General features: G+C 39.6%; 1 protein-coding gene across 4 annotated transcripts in view; it reads left to right on the top strand.

Annotated features, from left to right (window-relative positions):
- Positions 1-19,746, top strand: part of USF3 (upstream transcription factor family member 3) — a 33,651-nt gene that overhangs the window by 484 nt on the left and 13,421 nt on the right. The window contains exons 2-7 of one of the 4 annotated variants that reach the window (XM_048294037.1): positions 11,563-11,639; positions 12,672-12,805; positions 13,686-13,750; positions 15,690-15,718; positions 18,046-18,128; positions 19,127-19,223. In XM_048294037.1, coding sequence (XP_048149994.1) covers positions 13,704-13,750; positions 15,690-15,718; positions 18,046-18,128; positions 19,127-19,223 — 256 coding nt within the window. In that variant the 5' untranslated portion in view covers positions 11,563-11,639; positions 12,672-12,805; positions 13,686-13,703. Of the gene's footprint in view, positions 1-8,005; positions 11,640-12,671; positions 12,806-13,685; positions 13,751-15,689; positions 15,719-18,045; positions 18,129-19,126; positions 19,224-19,746 lie in introns of those variants that run through there. The other 3 variants (XM_048294038.1, XM_048294039.1, XM_048294036.1) reach the window with 3 other exon arrangements.

Below are 19,746 nucleotides of genomic sequence, written 5' to 3'. Positions count from 1 at the left end.
GAGTCGCCGTTCAGGGAGTTTGCTTCGGAGGCAGCGAGAGGTGGGCACTGCGCCGCAGCGTAGCATCTTCTCGGCGTAGTCCGGGATACGGGATCTTCTGCGCATCGCGGCTGTGTGCTCGTGTTGCGTGACATCCCAACGGGAAGTTAGCCCACTTCAGAGGATGCTGTACGTACAGGGCCAGCTTTTTAACTTAGAATTCGGTCACTGGTAGCTAACGTTTCTTGTTGGGCGTGTTTTAAGCTTGGTCTCCTAAGGAAGGAAGTCTGGTGGATGTGTCTGTCTATTTCTTCTTTTCTCTCCAATCAACAAGGGCTAATTTTAGCTCTCGGGCCAATTTCAGTTAAATTTGCCGGTAGAAGAGGTTTTAAAGAGTTGGAAGGCTTCAGTTTCATGGAAATCAACGTTGACAAACAGAAGTGTGTTTGTGCAACTCAGTTACTGCTCACATGAAGGGCAGGGTACTTAAAAAGCAGCTCCCTGTGGCAGACAGCACAAATTAACTGAGTCCATTGACATACCTACAGTTAGATACGGCCGTGGCACATGATGCCCGTTGTCCAGGGAAGTCTGTAGGGAAAAATTGGAAGTAAGGCGAAGAAAAAGGGAATACTGACGTGTTGAGTTTCTGTCCATAACTACAAAAATCACAAAACTGAACTTTTGCTTTTCACATAATAGCTTGGACTTCTGTTAGACTTCATCTAGACATGCAATTATTAAGTACTACTAGCAGAGATAACTTAATGATGGCACAGTTAAGCATCCAGAAGCCAGGTAATGTAACAGCTTATTTTGGAAGCACGGTATTAGCTTTACTTTTAATGTACAAGCCATTGGGAGCTTCTTATTTATATGATTGTGTTATGTAGCGCTTTAACCAGCTGCAGAGCCTTGTTTCTTGCTCGTGAATTGTGTGCAGCAGTCAGACAAATGGGAAGGAAGAAACTTCCTATGAGTAGGTGTTTATTGTTATAAAGATTTAGAACTTTTAGTTTTTTATTTTCAGTTAGAGCCATAACAATAATTCATAGGTACATTTCAGGATTAAATAGATTTGACAACTGAAAATACGTTTGCCACTGAATGGGAAATAAGCTTAGAAAAATGCTCGTGTTGTGAGCATGATTTTTAAGGTGCTTGTATTCCAAATACCCTGTCAGGTATGTGAAGCAGTACAAGAACATTGCAAATTTTGAAGTGTTTGGAAATTACTTATTCCCTTAGAGACTTACTTATTCCCTTAGGTTATGGATACATGGGAAGATTTTAACGGAATAGATGAAAAATGATGGTGGATCCTGGAGGAGTCTGACAGCTGCAAGGAGATAATTAGGATGTAAGTTTTTGGTAGTGGGTTTGCTGCTTTGATTCCTGGTTTTTTGAGTAGTGTTCTGAGGAGCTGGCCAGGGACAGACTGAAGTGACTGTCACTCGAGTGGCCCTGTGACATGTGCCTGGCCCATGCCTGCTGTGTGCATTGTGGACTCTCATTTGTAGCTGAAGTTTAGCTGTGTTCTGAAATGTCAAAGATGTCTTGGGAGCAAGAAGGCGAAGATTCTGTGAATGTGTTCTGCTGGCACTGCTGGTTGAGCTACTTCAGCTGCTTTTCACCTCAGCTCTTCTTGGGTGAATGTAGGGGATGCTCCTGACTCTTTTTAGGCAGAGGAGTTACAGAGGTACTTTTTGACCATTGTTTGGTTGTTGATGGTTTTCCCCATGTGCTGAAGTTGTAAGAACACCTCTGGCTTCCACATACTGAAGTATAATGAGTAAGGCTACAGAGAGATTCGGGATAGTGCATTCCAAATATTTAAGCATGCTTTTAATTTGCCAAGTGCTGTGATACAAGGTGTGTGACATTGTAACCAATCACATCCCGCTTGGATCTGAATTAATACAGTACGTCAGTTGAAGCTGGATGCTGTAGAAAGAAATAGGCATGCGAGGAAGTCAAGGGCTGTGACATGCTAGATTTGACAAGAGCCATTCTGTGTTTTAATTTCTTTACAGTGGTGCTTTTTAAGGTCTTAAAAATAACTTTGTAAGTGACACCTGGCTGGGGGGGGGAGATCTAAGTAGCGTAGCATTTGATTTGAAGGATTTCCCAATGAATGGTTGGTTGTGTTGCAAGAACTTGTGAAAAATACCACGAAGTCTGTGCCGCCTTGAAGGACAGTTATACCTTCCAAAATAGGAAAACATGTTCCTGAGGGACTTAATTTGAATAAAGGAGTCACAAACATGGCTGAGATGAAGAATTACAGTTAGAAAGTGACTGGCAATACTATGGATAGACAGTCCATCTGGCTGGAGGCAAGTACACTTCTTCAGAGCCCTGAGATTTATAACCGGAGTTGTTATGAAAAGATTAGGAATGTTAAAGCTGTTAGATGGTATGCATGCACACATTTACACATCCATTTTCATTTAAACATCTGGGTTGTATGCACAACTTCACTGGCATTTTCATCAGGGACATGGCTCAGTAGTGTTATTTAATTGAAAACTGTCTCATCTGAAACTCTGGGCTGTGATATGTATTCAGTCTTAATGTGAGGGGGGTGTGTGTTCAAGCGGTGTTTGAGCTATTTCAGATTACAGTAAAACATGGAAAGGTTTCAACTCCTTGATTTGGAAATGTTGTGCAGTGCCCAGTTTATGTAATGCTGACTTAACTTGCTGATTAAAATACAATTCCAGCTTTTATATGTGGATATAATGTGTCCAAAGTGTACTTTGGTTTGCTACCTTACCAGCGTAGTGCTGTTGTCATGCTTTGAGTGAGCTCGAAAGAGGTTCTGCTGTGTGCACAAGATTGACAAATTGTGTGTAAACTGGGTTTGTTTCCTGTGTGAAAAGCTATGGCTTTAGTCCTCCAAGGTGAATGAGTTACTTTTGCAGCCATGACTTGCGATGGCAATCTCTTACATCAGCCACGTTTTGTGCCATTGTGATTCAGATAAGAAGAAAGTACTAGGCTGCTAAAAGTGTTTCATGCTTCCTGGTAGCAAGTGCCTTTCTCACTCAGTTACCTGAACTTCTGTCAGGTTAACTGACCAACGTGAAAACCATGAATTGAAATCAGCTCCATCTAAAAGCACGTCTCACTCATGCTGCTACTCTGATAACCTGAATGAGTTCTTTGTGGTCCATCTCTAGTGAGGGTGGAGTGATCCAAGTATGGAGCTATTAACTTTTAGGTCTAAATACAGGTTCCTCAGTACCTGTGATCCGTTTTTCCAGCTTTTGGTGTGGTGGGCAGTGCCATGAGAAGATTATTGAAAACATTGTCCATTAGCCTGCTGACACACTTAATAGCAGTGTAGGGGTTTTATGGGGAGAGGAGAGCTTAAAGATTTGTTTATTCTTCAAGCTGAAATTTAAAGTGAAAATAATATTGTCCAGTTGGGGTGTCTGCCTCCATCCGTAGTCTGTAATGTGGTTGGCTTCAGGGACACTTAATTCATGCCAGCCTTCAACCTTTGAAGTTGGACTCTGCTTTGCTTTCATGCATCAGTGACGTTGTTAGCTAGAAATTGAACACAGTTCTTTTAAAAAGCTTCATGCTACAGCTCTTCTTGCTCATTTACTCCAATAGTAAAACAGGGCTCCAAATCAGCAACAAGGAACACCATTTCATATTTTCACTATTGGAGTATCCTTAATATTCAGAGATGCTTTAATTCAGTAATGTTTAACTATTGTGCATCTATAGCTTAATCCCTCCTTCTTCTACGTAAGTTCTTTCACCTGCTGTAAATGCTATGACTTCTTCTGTAACTGGAGAAGCTTAACTAGTTTTGGCATCATCTTGGGTCATAGTTTCACAAATATTAAGTCAGCACTGCCACTGTGAAAAGCAATCTTGTTGTTTCAGTGTACTTATTTGGGAGTGTGGGGTGTCTCTGCGATCCTTCTGCAGAGTAAAATTTAAGTTGAAGTAGTGTTCTCATCTGGCCTCCTGGGTGAGGAGTGCTCATGAACCAGGGGAGAGGCTACATCTCTCAGCATTATTTTGAAGGAGTTGGGACAGTAGGGAAGGATAACCATCTCATAGATTTTTCCCTTTATTGCTAGGAGAAATTGGCTGACAGGAATTTCATGCAGTTCAGCAAGGGCAAAATCCTGCATTTGGGGAAGAACAACTCAGTCCACCAATATATAGTGGGGGCCATGCAGCTGGAAAGCACCTTGGCAGAAAAGGACCTGGTAGACACCAAGCTGAACATGAGCCAACAAAGTGTCCTTGTGGCAAAGGTGGTGAGTGGGCTCCATTTGATACAGGAGTGTCAGTGAGCTGAGAGGGGTGATCCTTCCACTGCACTTGCCACTGGCATCCTATGTAGAGTTTTAGGTTCCCCAGGACGACAAAGACATGGATGTACCATGTCCATTGGTCCATTGAAAGGCCACAAAGATGATTAAGGTACAGCAGCATCTCTCGTCTTGAGAGCCCAAGGGATTGTTCAGCCTGAAGAAGAGAAGGCTCTGGGAGAATTGCACTTGTAAATTGTCTCAAGAGGCTTTACAGTCCATCTTACTTTGTGGTTCTTTTGTTTTATTCTGGGTGGGAATGGAAGGACACCCTGTTTCCTAGCCTGGAAGTATTAACTGTGTGAGCTATCCCTTGCTAAGGAATGCAATGGAGTTCTCCCACTCCTAGTTTCACTTTAAGGTATTTTTGCCAAGTCAGTCTTAGGTGGCCGTTGGGAGGTGTTTTCACACAGTTATAAAAGAAGAAGATAGAGTAGAGGTAAGGCATTTTCATTTTATGGAATGATTTTTTTAATGAAGTAAAACTTGCAGGATCATGGTATCAGTCTGTCCCCTTTATCCATTCCTTTCAGACCTCTGCAAAGTAGTAACTTTGAAATCTGGTTTTAGTTTCTTCTCCATTGTCAGAAATGGAGAAATTTCTGCTGTAGTCTTGTTTGCTTTTCCTAGTGCTTTCAGAACTACTTATTTACTCTGGGTAGCTCATGTAGAGTAATCCTCCTAAGCTAAATAAGTAGTTCCTAAATGGTGGAATAATTGAATTCAGGTTTTCTATGGATTTGCACCTAGTAGTTGCATTTTCTTGTGTCTAACATGCGTTGATCTTGATTTTAAATTTCCTCTTTGAAAGTGTTACAAAAGTATGCTTGCTTTCTCTGGTCAGCTGGGCTCACATATCTTTAGTTTGGGCCTGTGTGTTAAATATAATTGAAATAATGTGCAACTTTATCCCTGCCAGTATTATTCACAACTGTCAAACATCCAGATTGCAAGATGAGTCCTTTATTCTTGGAACTGAAGTAATTGTCCAGTGGACCCACTTTATGGGTCCAAGAAAAAAACCTCTGAAAAGCAAAGGTGTAATTGCACTGAGGTTCTGAAGGAGAATGAGCAACCTTCTGCCCACTAAAACCTTTTGTGAGTAGTCTGCCTATAAAATGTATGTTGCAAGGTTGGGGGGGTTTTGTTTGGTTTTCTTGGATTTGGGGGCAGAGTGTGCGTGCGCTTGTTTTTTAAAGCTCACTGAAGTGTAACTAGTGAGTTTGTTTGATGAGCTTATACATTAAAACTGAAATACTGTTTTATGGTACCTTCTTCCTCTTTTATGGTACCTTTTTTGCCTTTGGCCCCGATTCATAGGGAAACCCCTTAACTCTGTAAGGGCAGTGTTTGTAACAGAATATCAGGATTGATCTCTTCTGCATGTTGTAGAGGGGCTTTGTAGTGCAGGCCCATGGAATATTGCTTCCTATATCATGAACCCTTGATGAGTTCTTAGTTTGTGTCAGATTTCTCAAACCCCAAGCCTATAAAATATTCAAGAACTTGACTGTGTAATCCTTTGTACTGAATGACTCATATCTGAAAAGATGAATTAAAAAATTTGACACATAAACTCTCTGGATGCCCTGAACATTTTGGTTCTAGGATATTTTGCACTGCTTGTTAGTTAGAGTCCTCAGGAGAGAGCAGCAAGGCAGTTTGGCACGTGTCAAAAAATGCCTTGATACCTCCTTGGGATCATACGAAGTTTTATAAACAGACTGTGAGGATCCTTTGTAGTTGCAGAACAAAAAGAGCTCAGCTTAAAACCCAAGCAGTGAAGCAAAGAAAAGTGCTCTGGCTAAATCATTGTAGCCAAAATGAATGTTTTTATGTTGTAATTCTAAATTGGTTATTAGGCCCTGTGATGAGGTACTGCTCTTTAAATAGAGATGTCATTTGTAGATAAGGTCACATGAGAAGGTAGAATTGGACTGGCTCTGGCTGGAGCAGGTTGCCCAGGGAAGCTGCAGATGCCCTGTGCCTGGAACTGTTCGAGGCCAGGCTGGATGGGGTTCTGAGCAACCTGGTCTAGTGAGAGGTGTCCCTGCCCATGGCAGGGGGCTTGGAATGTTCCTTAAAGTTCCTTCCAACCCAAACCATTTTGTGCTTCTGTGACTTACAGCTTCTACATTTATCCAGTCAGTCTTCAGTGTTTCAAATACAGCTTTCATATATGGATGGATTTCTGTGTTATAAATAACCATCTTGGTCACAGTACTGGGAGACCATGATGACTTACACGTTTCAGCTTTTTTCAGGAAAAGAATTATTTGTTCTTTAGGCAACATGCTGCTGCAAGGTTGGGCTCACCAACAGATGCTCTGGCACAGGAGTGAGTGGGAGAGCACTCTCAGCCTCAGCCTGGTGCAGGCAATCTTTGTCATCTGATACAGGTAACCTAACCCTAACCCACACAGAGGTGATGACCCTGTTAGGAGGAAGGTGTCTGCAATTCACTTTGTATCCACTTAGTTTTCACCACCAAAACACACTTGTGGCTCCTTTGTCAAGCGCAGCATAATTAGATGTCTATCTTGTCTTTGAAAATAATTTTCTGTTTTGAAGTGTACCACGGATCATTGGGCTTTGGAAGCCAGGGAGATGAGCACTGTCTTGCAACACAGAGACATTTCTCATACTTTCTTACTTCTTAGTGAAATTGGTATGTGGTAACTTGTGAGTCTCAACATAATGCATGGAGAACAGGGGATCAGGAGGATTTCCCTGGTCATTGCTTTTTGATTTCCTAAAGAAAAGAGTGATGTTCCCCTTACTTTGATCTAAAGTAGCTGAGGACACTCTTTAAGGTGGATGAGATCTCTGGTCTTTGTGATTCTGGCTTGTGCGCTGGTTGCATAATTACAGCTCTTCAGTTCCCAAATACCTGCTTCCCTGTCACAACTCCTCCAGACCACAGGAGATTGTTCCTGTAGGCATCTTCCTTTACTTGCACTGTGTGTGCTTCAGTCTGTTTGCAGTACCAAGATCATCTGCACAATGTGTGAGGGTGGCAGCAGCTCTCATCTGGGTGCAAAACGTCCAGAGATACCTCTCCTTAAATACTTCCCAGACCATAAGCAGTGAGTAAGAGACTTGGTTCTGTGGACATGAGCTCTCTCTCTGCCCCTCGTCTGAGGTTTAAAAAGAAATGATGCTGTACTTAGGAAGACTTGGGAGGCAACAAAGTAGACAAAGAATAAATATGTCAAGTGGATCTTCAGGTGTTTAACAGGGAAGTTTCTTTTTTTTTTTTTTTTTTTTTTTTTTGCTTTCTGAAGTTTGCTTAAGCAGATCTGGTCAGGATTTCTCAGAATTACCCTACACTCGTGCTGTCCTGCAACTGCATATTAGTAAATGGTCAGAGCAATTGCCTTTGATATTTTGAAAATTACAAATAAAAACAAAACTAATGTAGATATGAGGGAATATCGCTTGAGTAATTACCCTTTCTCTTCCTCCAATGCTGTTACAAAAAAAACCCCAAACATTTTCTTTCTATTTCTCTTGCATATTCTTATATGAGCCTTACTAAAACTTTTTTACTTTAAGTCATCAGGAGGAAAAATACCAATATATTTGAGCTTATATAATCCAAACAGAAGAGGCAGAGTAAAAATATCTAAAAGCAGTGAAGTCTTCTTTCTGTTATTTGCAAGCACCTTTAAAAAAAAAAAAGTTGCCCTGTGTAACAAGTTTTAGCTTATTGGCTTTGGATTTCTTTTCCTAACTTTTGCAGAAGCTCTGGGAACAGTTTGGTTGCCCTGGGAAACTCTCAACTGGTTTGCATCAGGAATGTGTATTTTGTGACAAGTCAAAAGAAGTCTGTCATGCTGTTTAATCCCTCATGCATCTTCCTCAGCACAAGGTGGCTGTGCCTACTCTGAGCCAGAGCTGGTCACAGACCCAGCTGTGTCCAATCCCTTACCTGACCTCACTCCTCCTCCTGTGCTCACTCCCAGGTTTCTGTAAACATCTGGGAACTTCATCTCTTTGTGAGGTTGCAGTTAGGTCAGTCAGTGGACCCAGCTGTTGTTATGAGGGAGTGGATTAAGGGACACAGTAATAGGAAAACCTCAATTTCTTTGGAAACCAAATGGATAGGTAGATAGATAGATTGATATTTTATTTCTCTACCTACCAGGAAAAATAGCCTTTTTCATTTTCCTGTATGATAGTCTTTCCAGGTTACTTTGATAGGCCACAGTAGTTAATACACACAGGTAACAATCACAAAGGTAAGCTTTGAGTTACATTTCCTGCAGTCATTTTATTATGTAAATACAAAATTAGAATAGAACCATTCCAAGAGGGAATAAAGAAAGGGCAGTAAATTGTGTCTCTTGATCTCAAGGGCAGCTTGCTTGTCATTAAAAGCCTGGATTAAGTCCCTGGTTGTTCTAAAACGTGCATGGAAGATTGGAAACATCGGTTCCAGGAGTTGCTTGGATGAAGAAGACACTCTCAGAAAAAAGCATTTGAGTAGTTCTTATCTGTGCCTTGGAATTGATCTTAGCTTTACATTAAGGCTGACTACATGAGGTATAAAAAGCAGTAAGAACTCTGAAATTACAGCATAAGCTTGCTGAAGGATATTAAGAGGAAGAAAGATTTGGTCTGCTGGTAGATTTACAGAATATGTGTAGCTGCATATTAAAAAGATTCTTTCTGCCTGATACAGAAGAATGGAATGGCCTTACTAATTTGAGGAAGATTGTTTTGTACAGCCAAAGATAACAGATTGGAATAATTATTTTCTTTTTTAAAATGAATATTAAGTTTGGAAACAATTCCTAAATAAGGAGTGAAAAAATAATGCCAAATAAAATAATCTAAATTAGCTTTTTCATCAATTTGCCGAGTGCATGTTTTGAAGAAGAGATTTCATAAAATTTGCTGAATAATACCAGCAAAGATGGGTGGTAGACAAGAAGACACTTAAACAAATTGGTTTTAAGTTTTATACCCTATGTTTCAGAACTATAGAAGAGATTAAATTATGTTAAACTTAAATCTTCAGAACACAAAGTATTCTTTAATTTCTGAGGATGCCATTGCATTTAAATTAAAATCAATATTTTAGGTTGACATAAAAGCTATTAACTACATAAAGCTTGAGGGAAGCTTGGTACTAAATAAATACAAATGATGGGTTGCTGCTTCTTCATCTGTTTTAAGAATTTGGATTTTGCTATGTTTTCTCTGCAGGTGACATTCAGCTGAGTTAAGTGAGCATATTTCATGAGTGAACTTAAAATACATTTGTCTCTGAGCTTATAAGGCAAATACATGTCTTCTGCTTTAGAGAATTGGTGAAGGAATCTCGCCATGAAGAAGCATTACTTGATGTGGAAGAAGTAAAGAGAAACCCACAGTCAAAGCTCTGGTCTTCATGAGGGGAGGAAATGGAGAGAGCATAAACATTCATCAGCCCTCAGAAGTCTCCACTTAGGCAGTATTTTTATTTTCTTTTTAGTTCACAAAGCCCATCTTTTCAGCAGCCCTTAAGAAAAACCTCCTCCCTGGTGTTGCCAGCTTGAGCTGTTTTATGGAGTATCAAGTAAAAACACAAAGGTTTCTGTCCTTACAGAATAAGAATGGGAAAAAACCACTTCAGTTCGCCATGTTTCTCATGGTACAATCCATCAGTAGAAAGCCCAGAGTTTTATACAAGTGTTGTTTAACAAATTTAACCACCTCTTTTCAGTGGAACTCGAAATAAACTAGTTGGTTAATTAGATAATGTGTACAGCCTTGCTTTTTCCTATTGGGACCACAAAAGCGGGAGCATTGGTTGAGTGGTAAACTGATAAACTTCACCTAAAGTAATTCCACAGTAACGTGAAGTTAGGGTAACAGTTGCTGCATTCCTGTGCCATGTCTCCTGTATGAAATGGGCTGCAGATCCCAGTGGAACTGAAGCATATCAAATACCGACTTTAAGTTTACATTTGTGAGGCTTCTGCACCCACTGTGGCAGCAAAGGGCTTGAAATGTGCAAGGAACAGCATCACTTGGAAGAAGCTTACTGACATAATTTTTAAAAAAGGGCAGAGGAGGAAGAAAGAAGTGAGGTCTTTGACATGTAATAAAGATTTTCCATTCTTTCTCAGGATCAAAAAACAGTTAGAAACTGTATTAATAAATTACAGCACAAATTTTCACTAAGGCCTTGTCTATCTATCTATCTTCCAAAATACCGTATACAATGAATTGCTCAATCGTTTAGGCGTCTGCTCAGCATCAAGAAAGAAGGCAATTGGAATATTGTGTATATCATGACTTTGGGAGATAGGGATGCTGCTGTTAGGAAAAAGCATTTTCCTGAGTGGACACAGAGGAAGACAAAATATAGGAGTATGGAGAACTCATGTCAGGAGGGAGAAGTGGGTGCTGTGACTTAGGGCAGGGGAAAGATGGGGTTGTGAATGGAGTCAGAACAGCTGTGTCTGTTCTGGGAAAGGGTATTTGTGGGTGGGTGCTTTTTTTACACCCTTACTTTCACACAGTTGTGCTTTTTCTGTAGCCCTGCATGGTAGCTGGCCATCTAAATCCACATTAATGCTTTCTATGTTAAATACACTATAATACAGAAACAGTCCTTTGGTTCTCAAGCTGTATAAATTTGCAAAATTAAAAAAATAGGGTTGCTTGGTGAATACATTAGTCTTTCAAAAAGGCTAAGTTCACCAAAACTAAGACCTTTTTTATCTTTCTGCTCTGATTTCCAGCATCTTTGCTGTGGTCTAATAATGCCCAATAACAGACACATCAACTCTGTCTTTATAGGTGGTGCAGAAATCAAGAAACGGGGTGTGTGACTGCCACACGATACAATCCAGCATCTTCCTTTTTCTAAGCGTGTTTGAGAGCTTTGCTTTACCAGACCTATGCCCATGTACTCTGTGCTCACAACCTCACTGAACAGAAACAGTACTGTACACACTGAATTAAATGACCCCTTTGCCCCCTTGAGTAGTTGTTTCTCACCTGATACACAAGGTACTGCCTCAGTGATGGATATACAAGTGTAGTGTCACCAGGTAGCTGCTCTGCTTCTCCTGTCTCTGATGGTAGCCTTAATGGATACAGATTCTGCTGGGCTGCTCTGGCACACTGGAAACCCTGCTGAAAGGAGGTGTGCTGGCCTCAGTCAATGCACACCTGAACATCTCTCTGGTTGCCAGCAGCGCCCAAGATGGCTGAGCTCTAACCAGGTTTTATTTTTTTTCTTTATAATCAGAATCGCTCACCTGCTAAAGTCTCCCAGCTAACCCCTTCATCATCACGTGGTACAGTGAATGCAGCTAGAATCAGTGAGTAAGTACTACTGACCATCACCAGCTGTACATAGGAGGGATAAGTTATAGGTGCCTTGGGTGGGAAACTGGCTTTCCTGGCTTTCAGAGTTGTGAGTTTTCACTAACTTGGAGGACCTGGGATAACAACTGGATTAATCTTACTACATGTACACGAGAATAAATTTGTTAGTGAAATAAGCTAATTGGATTTAAAGGAGAAGAAATCTTGTTTTTAAGATGAGGTAACACAGTTTATAAGAGAGTGCATGGAAGTGCTGAAGTTGCACCACTGCTTTCTCCCACGGTAAAGGACTGTTAACTCTGTCAGGTGTTTTCATAATTTATGCAGAAGATGGTCAGTGAGCACAGAGAAAGCAAAGTCTGTGGAGGGATATAAATAGAAAGTGATATGCTCCCATTGCTGGGCTAGGGAGGGCTGGGGTGGCTGTGTTTAGGTAGGCTGTGTGTAACACCCAGTGGGGCAGTGGAATGCTGTAACCCATCTCAGAAAGGATTGTGTCCAGTTTTGTGATGGTGTGGACACTGTTGTGTAGGTGGAGTTGAATTATGTTCCTGAAATCGGCAGGTGCTTTTGAGTTCCCCGAGTTGGATTTATTCATAGGTGGTTTCCTGTTTGCTTTATTTTATGGTTTGCCAACATCTCCCACTGGAACAGAGAAAGTACTTAAAGATTAGAGTGGTAAACAGCATCAGCCCTAATGTTTCTCCTTCTTTAATCTTTACAGAATGCAGTACATTCAAATAACTTCTAGAGTATAAAGGCTGAAAAACAGTATCTGAATTCAGTTCTGGTGGAATACAGATTATTTCTGTTAGTTTGACACACACACACAGGTTTGTGCACAGAGCACTTTGTGAAGTGTGTGCTTTGTGCTTTGGGAGCTCTATAGGTGACTGGCTTTCTGGTTTGTAGTGGTATTATTTTGGGGGTTTGTTTTTGATGTCAGTGTCAGTAATGGTAGGCTCAGTTTACATTAAGAACTGCTGGGTGTTGAAAGTTATATTAAAAACCACCCCCACTTCCTTGCAGTCCAAACAAACAGACAAAAAATACCCTAAAGATATGAAGCCTGTTAAAAGAAGCCGATGAGTTTTCTGGGAGGAGCCAGGGAAAGGTGAAGCCACGAGGAGTCTGAGGGCCCATGGGAAGAGTTGCAAGAACAGGTTGGTTGTGAGAGAGTGAACAGAAGCATAAAAGTCAATATGCAGCTCAGACATCAAAAAACAGATCTATTTTTTCCTGTTGTCATCTACAGTGTATTTATGTCACTTGCTCTCTAAAATTCATTTCTCTGGAAGATATGTGTTCAACCATCATTGACAGTCTCATCTTTTGTGTATTTTTATAATTTTTTTTTTGTCTGAATAGAGACTACCTATCTGTTCAAGATGAGGACACGTTAGGTGCAATTTATTATGCTGTTGTGTATAACTTTATTTCATAACTTTAATTTTAACTGAATTTCATATATCTGAGTACATTGGGGATGTCATTTTGTCTGTCTGTACCATCTTATACTAGCTGTACAGTAATTTAATAGTAAGTAAGTTTTGTAATCTGCTACATTTAGAGCACTCTAAATTTGTAGTTAATGAAATGTCCTCATTGTAGCTTGTTTTTTGATTAGCATTCATACTTTATTTTGAACTGGGAATTGAGTGCATCTTCGGTGAGGAAGGGCTGATAAGAGAGAGTTCAGCTGTTGCTCCTCCCATTTGAAAAACAATTACATACTCTTAATTTTACTTCTTGTTTGCTTATAGTGGTTTGGATTATAATTGTTTTTATATTTAAAGTAACTGAGGAAATGGAAACCAGTTCATCGCAGACCAGTTTTGCAAAACATTTTGCAAAACATAGGTAATGTGCTTAATTTTTAATGCTCAACAAATCAGCTGCTCTGAGTCAAGGGAATGGACTTGTGCCTACGCTGTAGTAGGGCCCTGTCCTTGTGGTCCAAGGCAAAGCCCTGTAACAAATGTCATGTGCTAAGAATTCAGAAGAGTGCGGGAGTTGTTGATTCCTTCCATGGTTTTTTCTCAGGCTCTCTTCTCTGAAACCATGCCAGAGATGACAGAGAATGAGACACCTACTAAGAAGCAACATCGGTGAGTTTCTGGGGGAAAATTACTATTTCGTAGTTCTGTGGTCTGCGGTCGTGTTGCAGTTACGGAGTTTCTAGCTAAAAGTTTGGCAATAAGGGTATGGACAAGAAGTTCTGAGTGTTGATCAGGGTTGATCCAAAAGTTTTCTCTTGCCCTGTCTGTTTGTTGAAGACATATCTACCTGGGTCACTTATGCAAAAGAGATTCTTTAATTATTTCACTGACTATTCTGATGTGTGTAAAACTGCTTCTCTGCCTTGGTTAGAGCGCAGCCTCTATTTTTGTGGAGGCTCCTTGTAGATATTGGGGTAACTGTACTAATTTTGACAGAGTAATTTAGATCTCTTCCTCAACTCCCAGTGGAATCTGGATCTTACATCTCAAATCTCTGCTGGAACTCAAACTGCACCTTGAGGTTGTACAGCAACACACTATGACCAAAATTTGTAACAAGGTGACTCAGTGCTCACTACAACTTTTCCAGAGTTTCATTCCATTGTAGTAGCATGGTTGATCTAATGCCTGATTGATAGGGGAGTTCTTCAGTCTTTAGTTAAATGCAGCATTCATCTCATACTAGGTAACCAGGTAGGATATGATTTATGATCAAGAAAAGCTCAGAGAGAACACTGGTTTGTCCTACAGAAAGTTTTTCAGTCTTCACGGATTTCGTGACTCTTTCTTACCCAGCTAATTCAGTATTTTATGTTCTGTATTGGTAATGTCAATCAAAGGACAGAAGGGTCTCTCCAGTCCTTATATTCTTGTGCACATTTGGTATTAATGATCATCTTTAAGCATTGTTTCCTAGCAGATATCTCTGGGTTTGACCTGTAACAGTAACATTACTGTCTCATAATCACTGTCTAAGTTACTCCAGGTGCACGCTATCTTTAGTGAGTTACCAGAAATAAGTATCAACTCAAAGCATGAAGGATACTGTGCCTCATAGTAATCACGCATCTTCCACGTGTATCTTGCATTCTTACCTCAGATTCCTTGTTACATCTGGACTGTTCTGTAACAGTTGAAGAGGACAGCAGAAGATGCTACTCTGCTTTTTGTGTACCCTAGCAGACATCTAGACTGGGAGTGTGCTGCTGGACAGAAGTTTTTTGAAATTGGTTTTTTTTTCTGGAATGTTGATTTTTCCAGAAACCACATGCTTTGCTACATTATAGTTCCTGAAGGTATTTGTCTTAGTGCATGTGTATAGTACATCTTATTTATATATGTAGAGTACACATTTGGAATTTACTGACTGCCCGCAAAGCAATTTGGGGCATTGCACAATGATTTGTTGACATCAGTCCAGTAGTCCCAGGTGAGCATCTGAAAACAAAGACAACCCTCACGTGCCCAAATTACACCTATACAGAATTTTGAGACAGTACAGAACAGCAGCTGCAGAGGAACAGTATTTCTGGTTTCTCTCATAAAGGAAGCATCTTTGAGACCAGAAGCTATGATGTTTGAAGGCAATGTGGCTGGAAAAATCAACGTGCATGGTGAAGTTTTCTCCTGTTTCAGTGATCCAGTGAATGTAAAAGCCAACATTTCAGAAAATACTTAACTGCCTTGTTCCTCAGAAACAGAACTATTTTTTAAAATCTTTGGCCTTATTGAACTCTTCATAGTGCAACAGGAACATAAAGACCCAGCTCTGCACTATAAATATGTACCAATAATCAAGTGGAATATTACACTGTGCCTTGTTATACTGAAATTGATTTAAGTCTGAGCACAAATAAATTTTTGTTAGGAACTATTTAATACCAATGTTCAAGAACATCTGATTGTGACTTCTGCTGTTCTTTTTCACAGAGCAGACTATAATGTTTAGTATTTTTAGCTGTAATAGAAATAATAAAATAAATATTTGTTCGTATGCAGATTTTTTGCCTTCAGTTTCATATCACTCTTTTTCCTTTCTATTTCACAGAAAGAAAAACCGGGAGACACATAATGCAGGTAGGAACATTATGCTTTGTTTGGTCTGGAAATAGGCACAGATACTTTGGAGTAGTAAAACATATTTTGCATGGAGAAGGTTCCTTCACAGGAGTTTAGTGCACTTAAAAAACCTCACCCTATCAAACACCTTTCTGTGTCTTTGCATAAAATATCTGTGCAGATTGTTTCTAGTTGGCTATTTTCCACACTACAAAGGTAAAGTATGAAGAAGCACCATGCGCTGCCATTCCAAAGCTAGTAAATTAAGAAGTAAACAATTTCAGCTGTGTTCAATTCCAAAGGAAAATAAGTCATTCACACACAACTAATATCCACCTCTCTCAAAATAGTGACAGGTGTCCTACCTAAGAGCTTTAGAGGCTCCCCAGATTAGAAGTATTCCTCTAGCCTCTTCCTAAGGCACCCACTTGGCTGTTGACACCCCAGAAGTTCTGTGCAGATGTTGGCTGTATGTTGCAGGAGCTGCATCCCTCAGGCAGCACCCAGTCAGTGTCTAGCGCCAATGGCATCTTCTACAAGTAGGAAAAGAGGGATGGACTGGGGAGGAGTCTGGCAGGTTTTGGCCTGGTTTATCCAGGAAATTGATGGCAGTTCTTCTTTCACTGAACAGCAGTATCACGTGGTCTTAACAAACTCACCTGGAAAAACCACTGAGCAGTTTCCATGTGAAGCCTGTGCAATGTAGTGCTTCTTGAGTGAGCTCAGGGTGTGGCCAATTTCTTAAGAAGAATCAGGAAACAGTCTTATCAGGTTTACTTCTAAGATTGCTGGCTTCACTGGAATTCCCAGTTCCTGTTTTACTTGTTGATAGCTCTTCAAAATATTTATCACCTGGGCTGAACTCTGCAGTATGTGGGGACCAGCTCCCTCCAACCCTATACTTGTTTAGTCATTAATATCTGGTCAAGCTGAGTAGAGTGTGGCAAATGTGTTCAAAACAAAAGAGTAGCACTTCACAAACACTGTGGTATCTGTATGTTTTAGTAAGATATATAAAGATTAAGTTCCAGGTGTCCTGTGTTTTAATTTTTACAGAGCTGCTCTAATTAATATGGTAAATTTCTTGCCTAAGAAACTTTGTCTTGCTGTGTTTAGTGTATTTAGGCCTGTCTCTGTCAACACCAGCAGTCTCTCCTGAAATACAAAAAAAAAAACAGTTTGAGAGCAGTAAATTGAAGTGACAGGCTACTGAAATAAGACTGTTTAAATTAAATTAGTGAGTCTTCTGTAAAGGAGCAAACTGAAATACACTCACCTGAAGGTCACAGTTTGTTTCTGTGTGCCACCAAAAGCAGAACAACTGCACAAATAAAAAGGTTCATTCAGCACAATGAATGAACAACACAATGGTTTGAATCCTGACAGAGCCATGACAGAATTTTTTCCAGGTTTTTTTTTGAAAAAAGACATCTAATAGTTTTAATTTTACATAGAGCATGAAAATATTTCAGTAAAAAAAAATAGCTACATGAGAGCTAACTATATTTGAAAGAGGCTGACTGTGGTGGATGGAAAACAGAAATACTGTCTGTAAAAAACATGCCCAGAGGTATGTACACTCCTAGACTTCAAGTGTAGACCCTTTCTGCCATATTCAGACCTATTGAATAGGTAAATGATGTCACTAAAGGACTATAAATGAAATATTTTCTGACCTTCTCCAAAACAGGTAATTAACTGGAAGTACTCTTCATTCAGTATTGTCTTTAGTCCCAGTCAGGTAGACCTTGTGGAACAGTTAAAACTTTGGACATAGAAAAGAGTAACAGATAATCCATAAAGCTAAAGTGCAGCTATGTTCAGTGTTGGCTGGCTGCTCTGTCAATATAAATTTAAAATTAAGCCTGGAGACTGATAAAATCTACATTATTTCTCTTTTGGTGCTAAATTTGACATTAGTATTTAAGAGGCATGGGTTTGCTTCCCAAATCTGAAACTGATTATTTCCATAATGTTTGTTCATTTGCTTTCTGTGTGCCTAAATTTATTCAATCTGCCTCATGAAAAGGATGTCATGAAACTGTCTTAGAAAGCAGTTTCAAAACCTGAATTTTGACTTGTAGGGACTTTTCTTTTTCATGAAGGGGTCCAAAATATCTCCACCTTTTAAAGATATTGCTCCTTACATTACAGCTCTCGTTTCCACTGAGTATTAATTCGATAACTGAGGTTTACTTTAGGGGAATTTTTTCCTCACTCAGGTTATTCCGGGTTCCAATGTGTAATGAAATAATGTATTAATGAGCCCTTACATTGTCCTAGTTGTGCTGCTGTTGTGCTGACTTGCCCAACCAGATGACACAGTCCGTATTATTTTTGCTTAGTGGAGAGACATCGGAAGAAGAAGATTAATGCTGGGATAAACAGAATTGGAGAACTCATTCCCTGCTCGCCAGCACTTAAGCAGGTGAGTGTCCATCCAGAGGTGCATACAAGTTTCCTGTCAAATGTTTAAATGTTTCTTTGTCCATAGAAGTATAAATACTAATTTTACTGTTTGTATTAGCAACAAGGCAAAACTGTCTGAATTAATATGCTCGAAAATATTACCAGTTATTAGTATTTAAAAGACTGTTTGTAATAGAATTCCTATTTGGAAGTGCAGGGTCACATAAATGTAATTACACAGATTTGAGGATTTTATCTGAAAGTGTTGCATATGACTTCTTATTTTTGTCATCTTTCATATAAGGGCCTGAAAATAATTCAGAAACTGAAATTATAATAATAGTAATTTAAGACACCCTGCTTGCAAAAGATGAAGCAAAACAAACGGTCTGAGGTTGATGCACAGAAGCATCTTTTTCAAGACAGACGAATCTTCCTACCGAACAGTGGAAGAAATTAAGAAGTGAACAAAGGTTGTGCAGGCAGAATAAGCATAGTTTCATAAAAAGATGATTGTGGATGGGTTATTTTCTTTTCCCATATTCCCCAGTATACTACTTTCAGAATTATGCATATACCTCCCTGGGTAGTTGTTTCATGTTTGTTTCTTTCCTAATAAAATATTTACAAGGCAGTATCCTGGAAATTTCATGTGATGTGTATGTTTATTAGTGAACATGAATTTTGGGCTGATGAACAAGAAATGGTGCTGGCTGTTCAGGATCTGTGGCCTTAGTATTATCCACCTCTGGGCATCAGGAAGTGTCGGCTCCAGCATTGAAAATGTTATTCTGTAAAATCTCATGGCATTTTAGAGTCAGTATCACTCAAAAAACCTGTAGTTCATCTTGCATAAACAACCTCCAAAAAAACTCAACCCAAACCAAAAGAAAACAAACCCTACCCCGTGACATTCAGAGCATATTTTTAAAGTAAAGACCTCTTGGAAAAAGTGCAGCCTCATCACTAATGGCTTTACAAATTCTAGACCTTTGTCCTGTGTATTTTCTTTTGCAGAGCAAGAACATGATCCTGGATCAGGCCTTTAAGTATATAACAGAAATGAAAAGACAGAATGATGAACTTCTGTTAAATGGAGGGAGCAATGAGCAGGGTAAGTACAGATGCTGCTGGGGGCTCTAGAATTTCTGTCCCTCACTTCTTCTGTGTCTCTGTACTGACGAACAACAAAGCCTGGATCCACAAATGGGAATCCCAAGACATCATGCACATACAGGAAAAATGCAGCTGCTTAGAATATCTTGAAACAAAAAGCCAATTGAATGCCCAAGTGAGTATTCTTGCACATAGCTATGAGTAATTACAGAGCTTACAGGTGATGTGGCATCATCTGGTAAATTCTGTCCCAGTTTATTCTACTGTAGTGACCAGAATGATTTCTGACAAACTTCAGTTAGATTTTTTTTCATCGAAAAGATGAATCTTCCTTCATTCATAAACCTTCATTTTTTTCCTTTGAAAAGCTGTAAAAGTTAAAATGGCTCGTTTTATAAAAATACAACGCATCATATAAAATTTACTTGAATAGATGTGTAAAAGTACAGTGATAGAAGTATGACAGAAATCATCTCAAAGCTAATCTTGTAGTTTGTGATTTTTCTTTCTGTTTTATTGTG

Source organism: Corvus hawaiiensis, chromosome 2 (genome assembly GCF_020740725.1).
Source record: "Corvus hawaiiensis isolate bCorHaw1 chromosome 2, bCorHaw1.pri.cur, whole genome shotgun sequence".
Lineage (NCBI taxonomy): Eukaryota > Metazoa > Chordata > Aves > Passeriformes > Corvidae > Corvus > Corvus hawaiiensis.
Note: the sequence above shows the minus strand (reverse complement) of the source record. Positions and strands in the feature narration are given on the sequence as shown.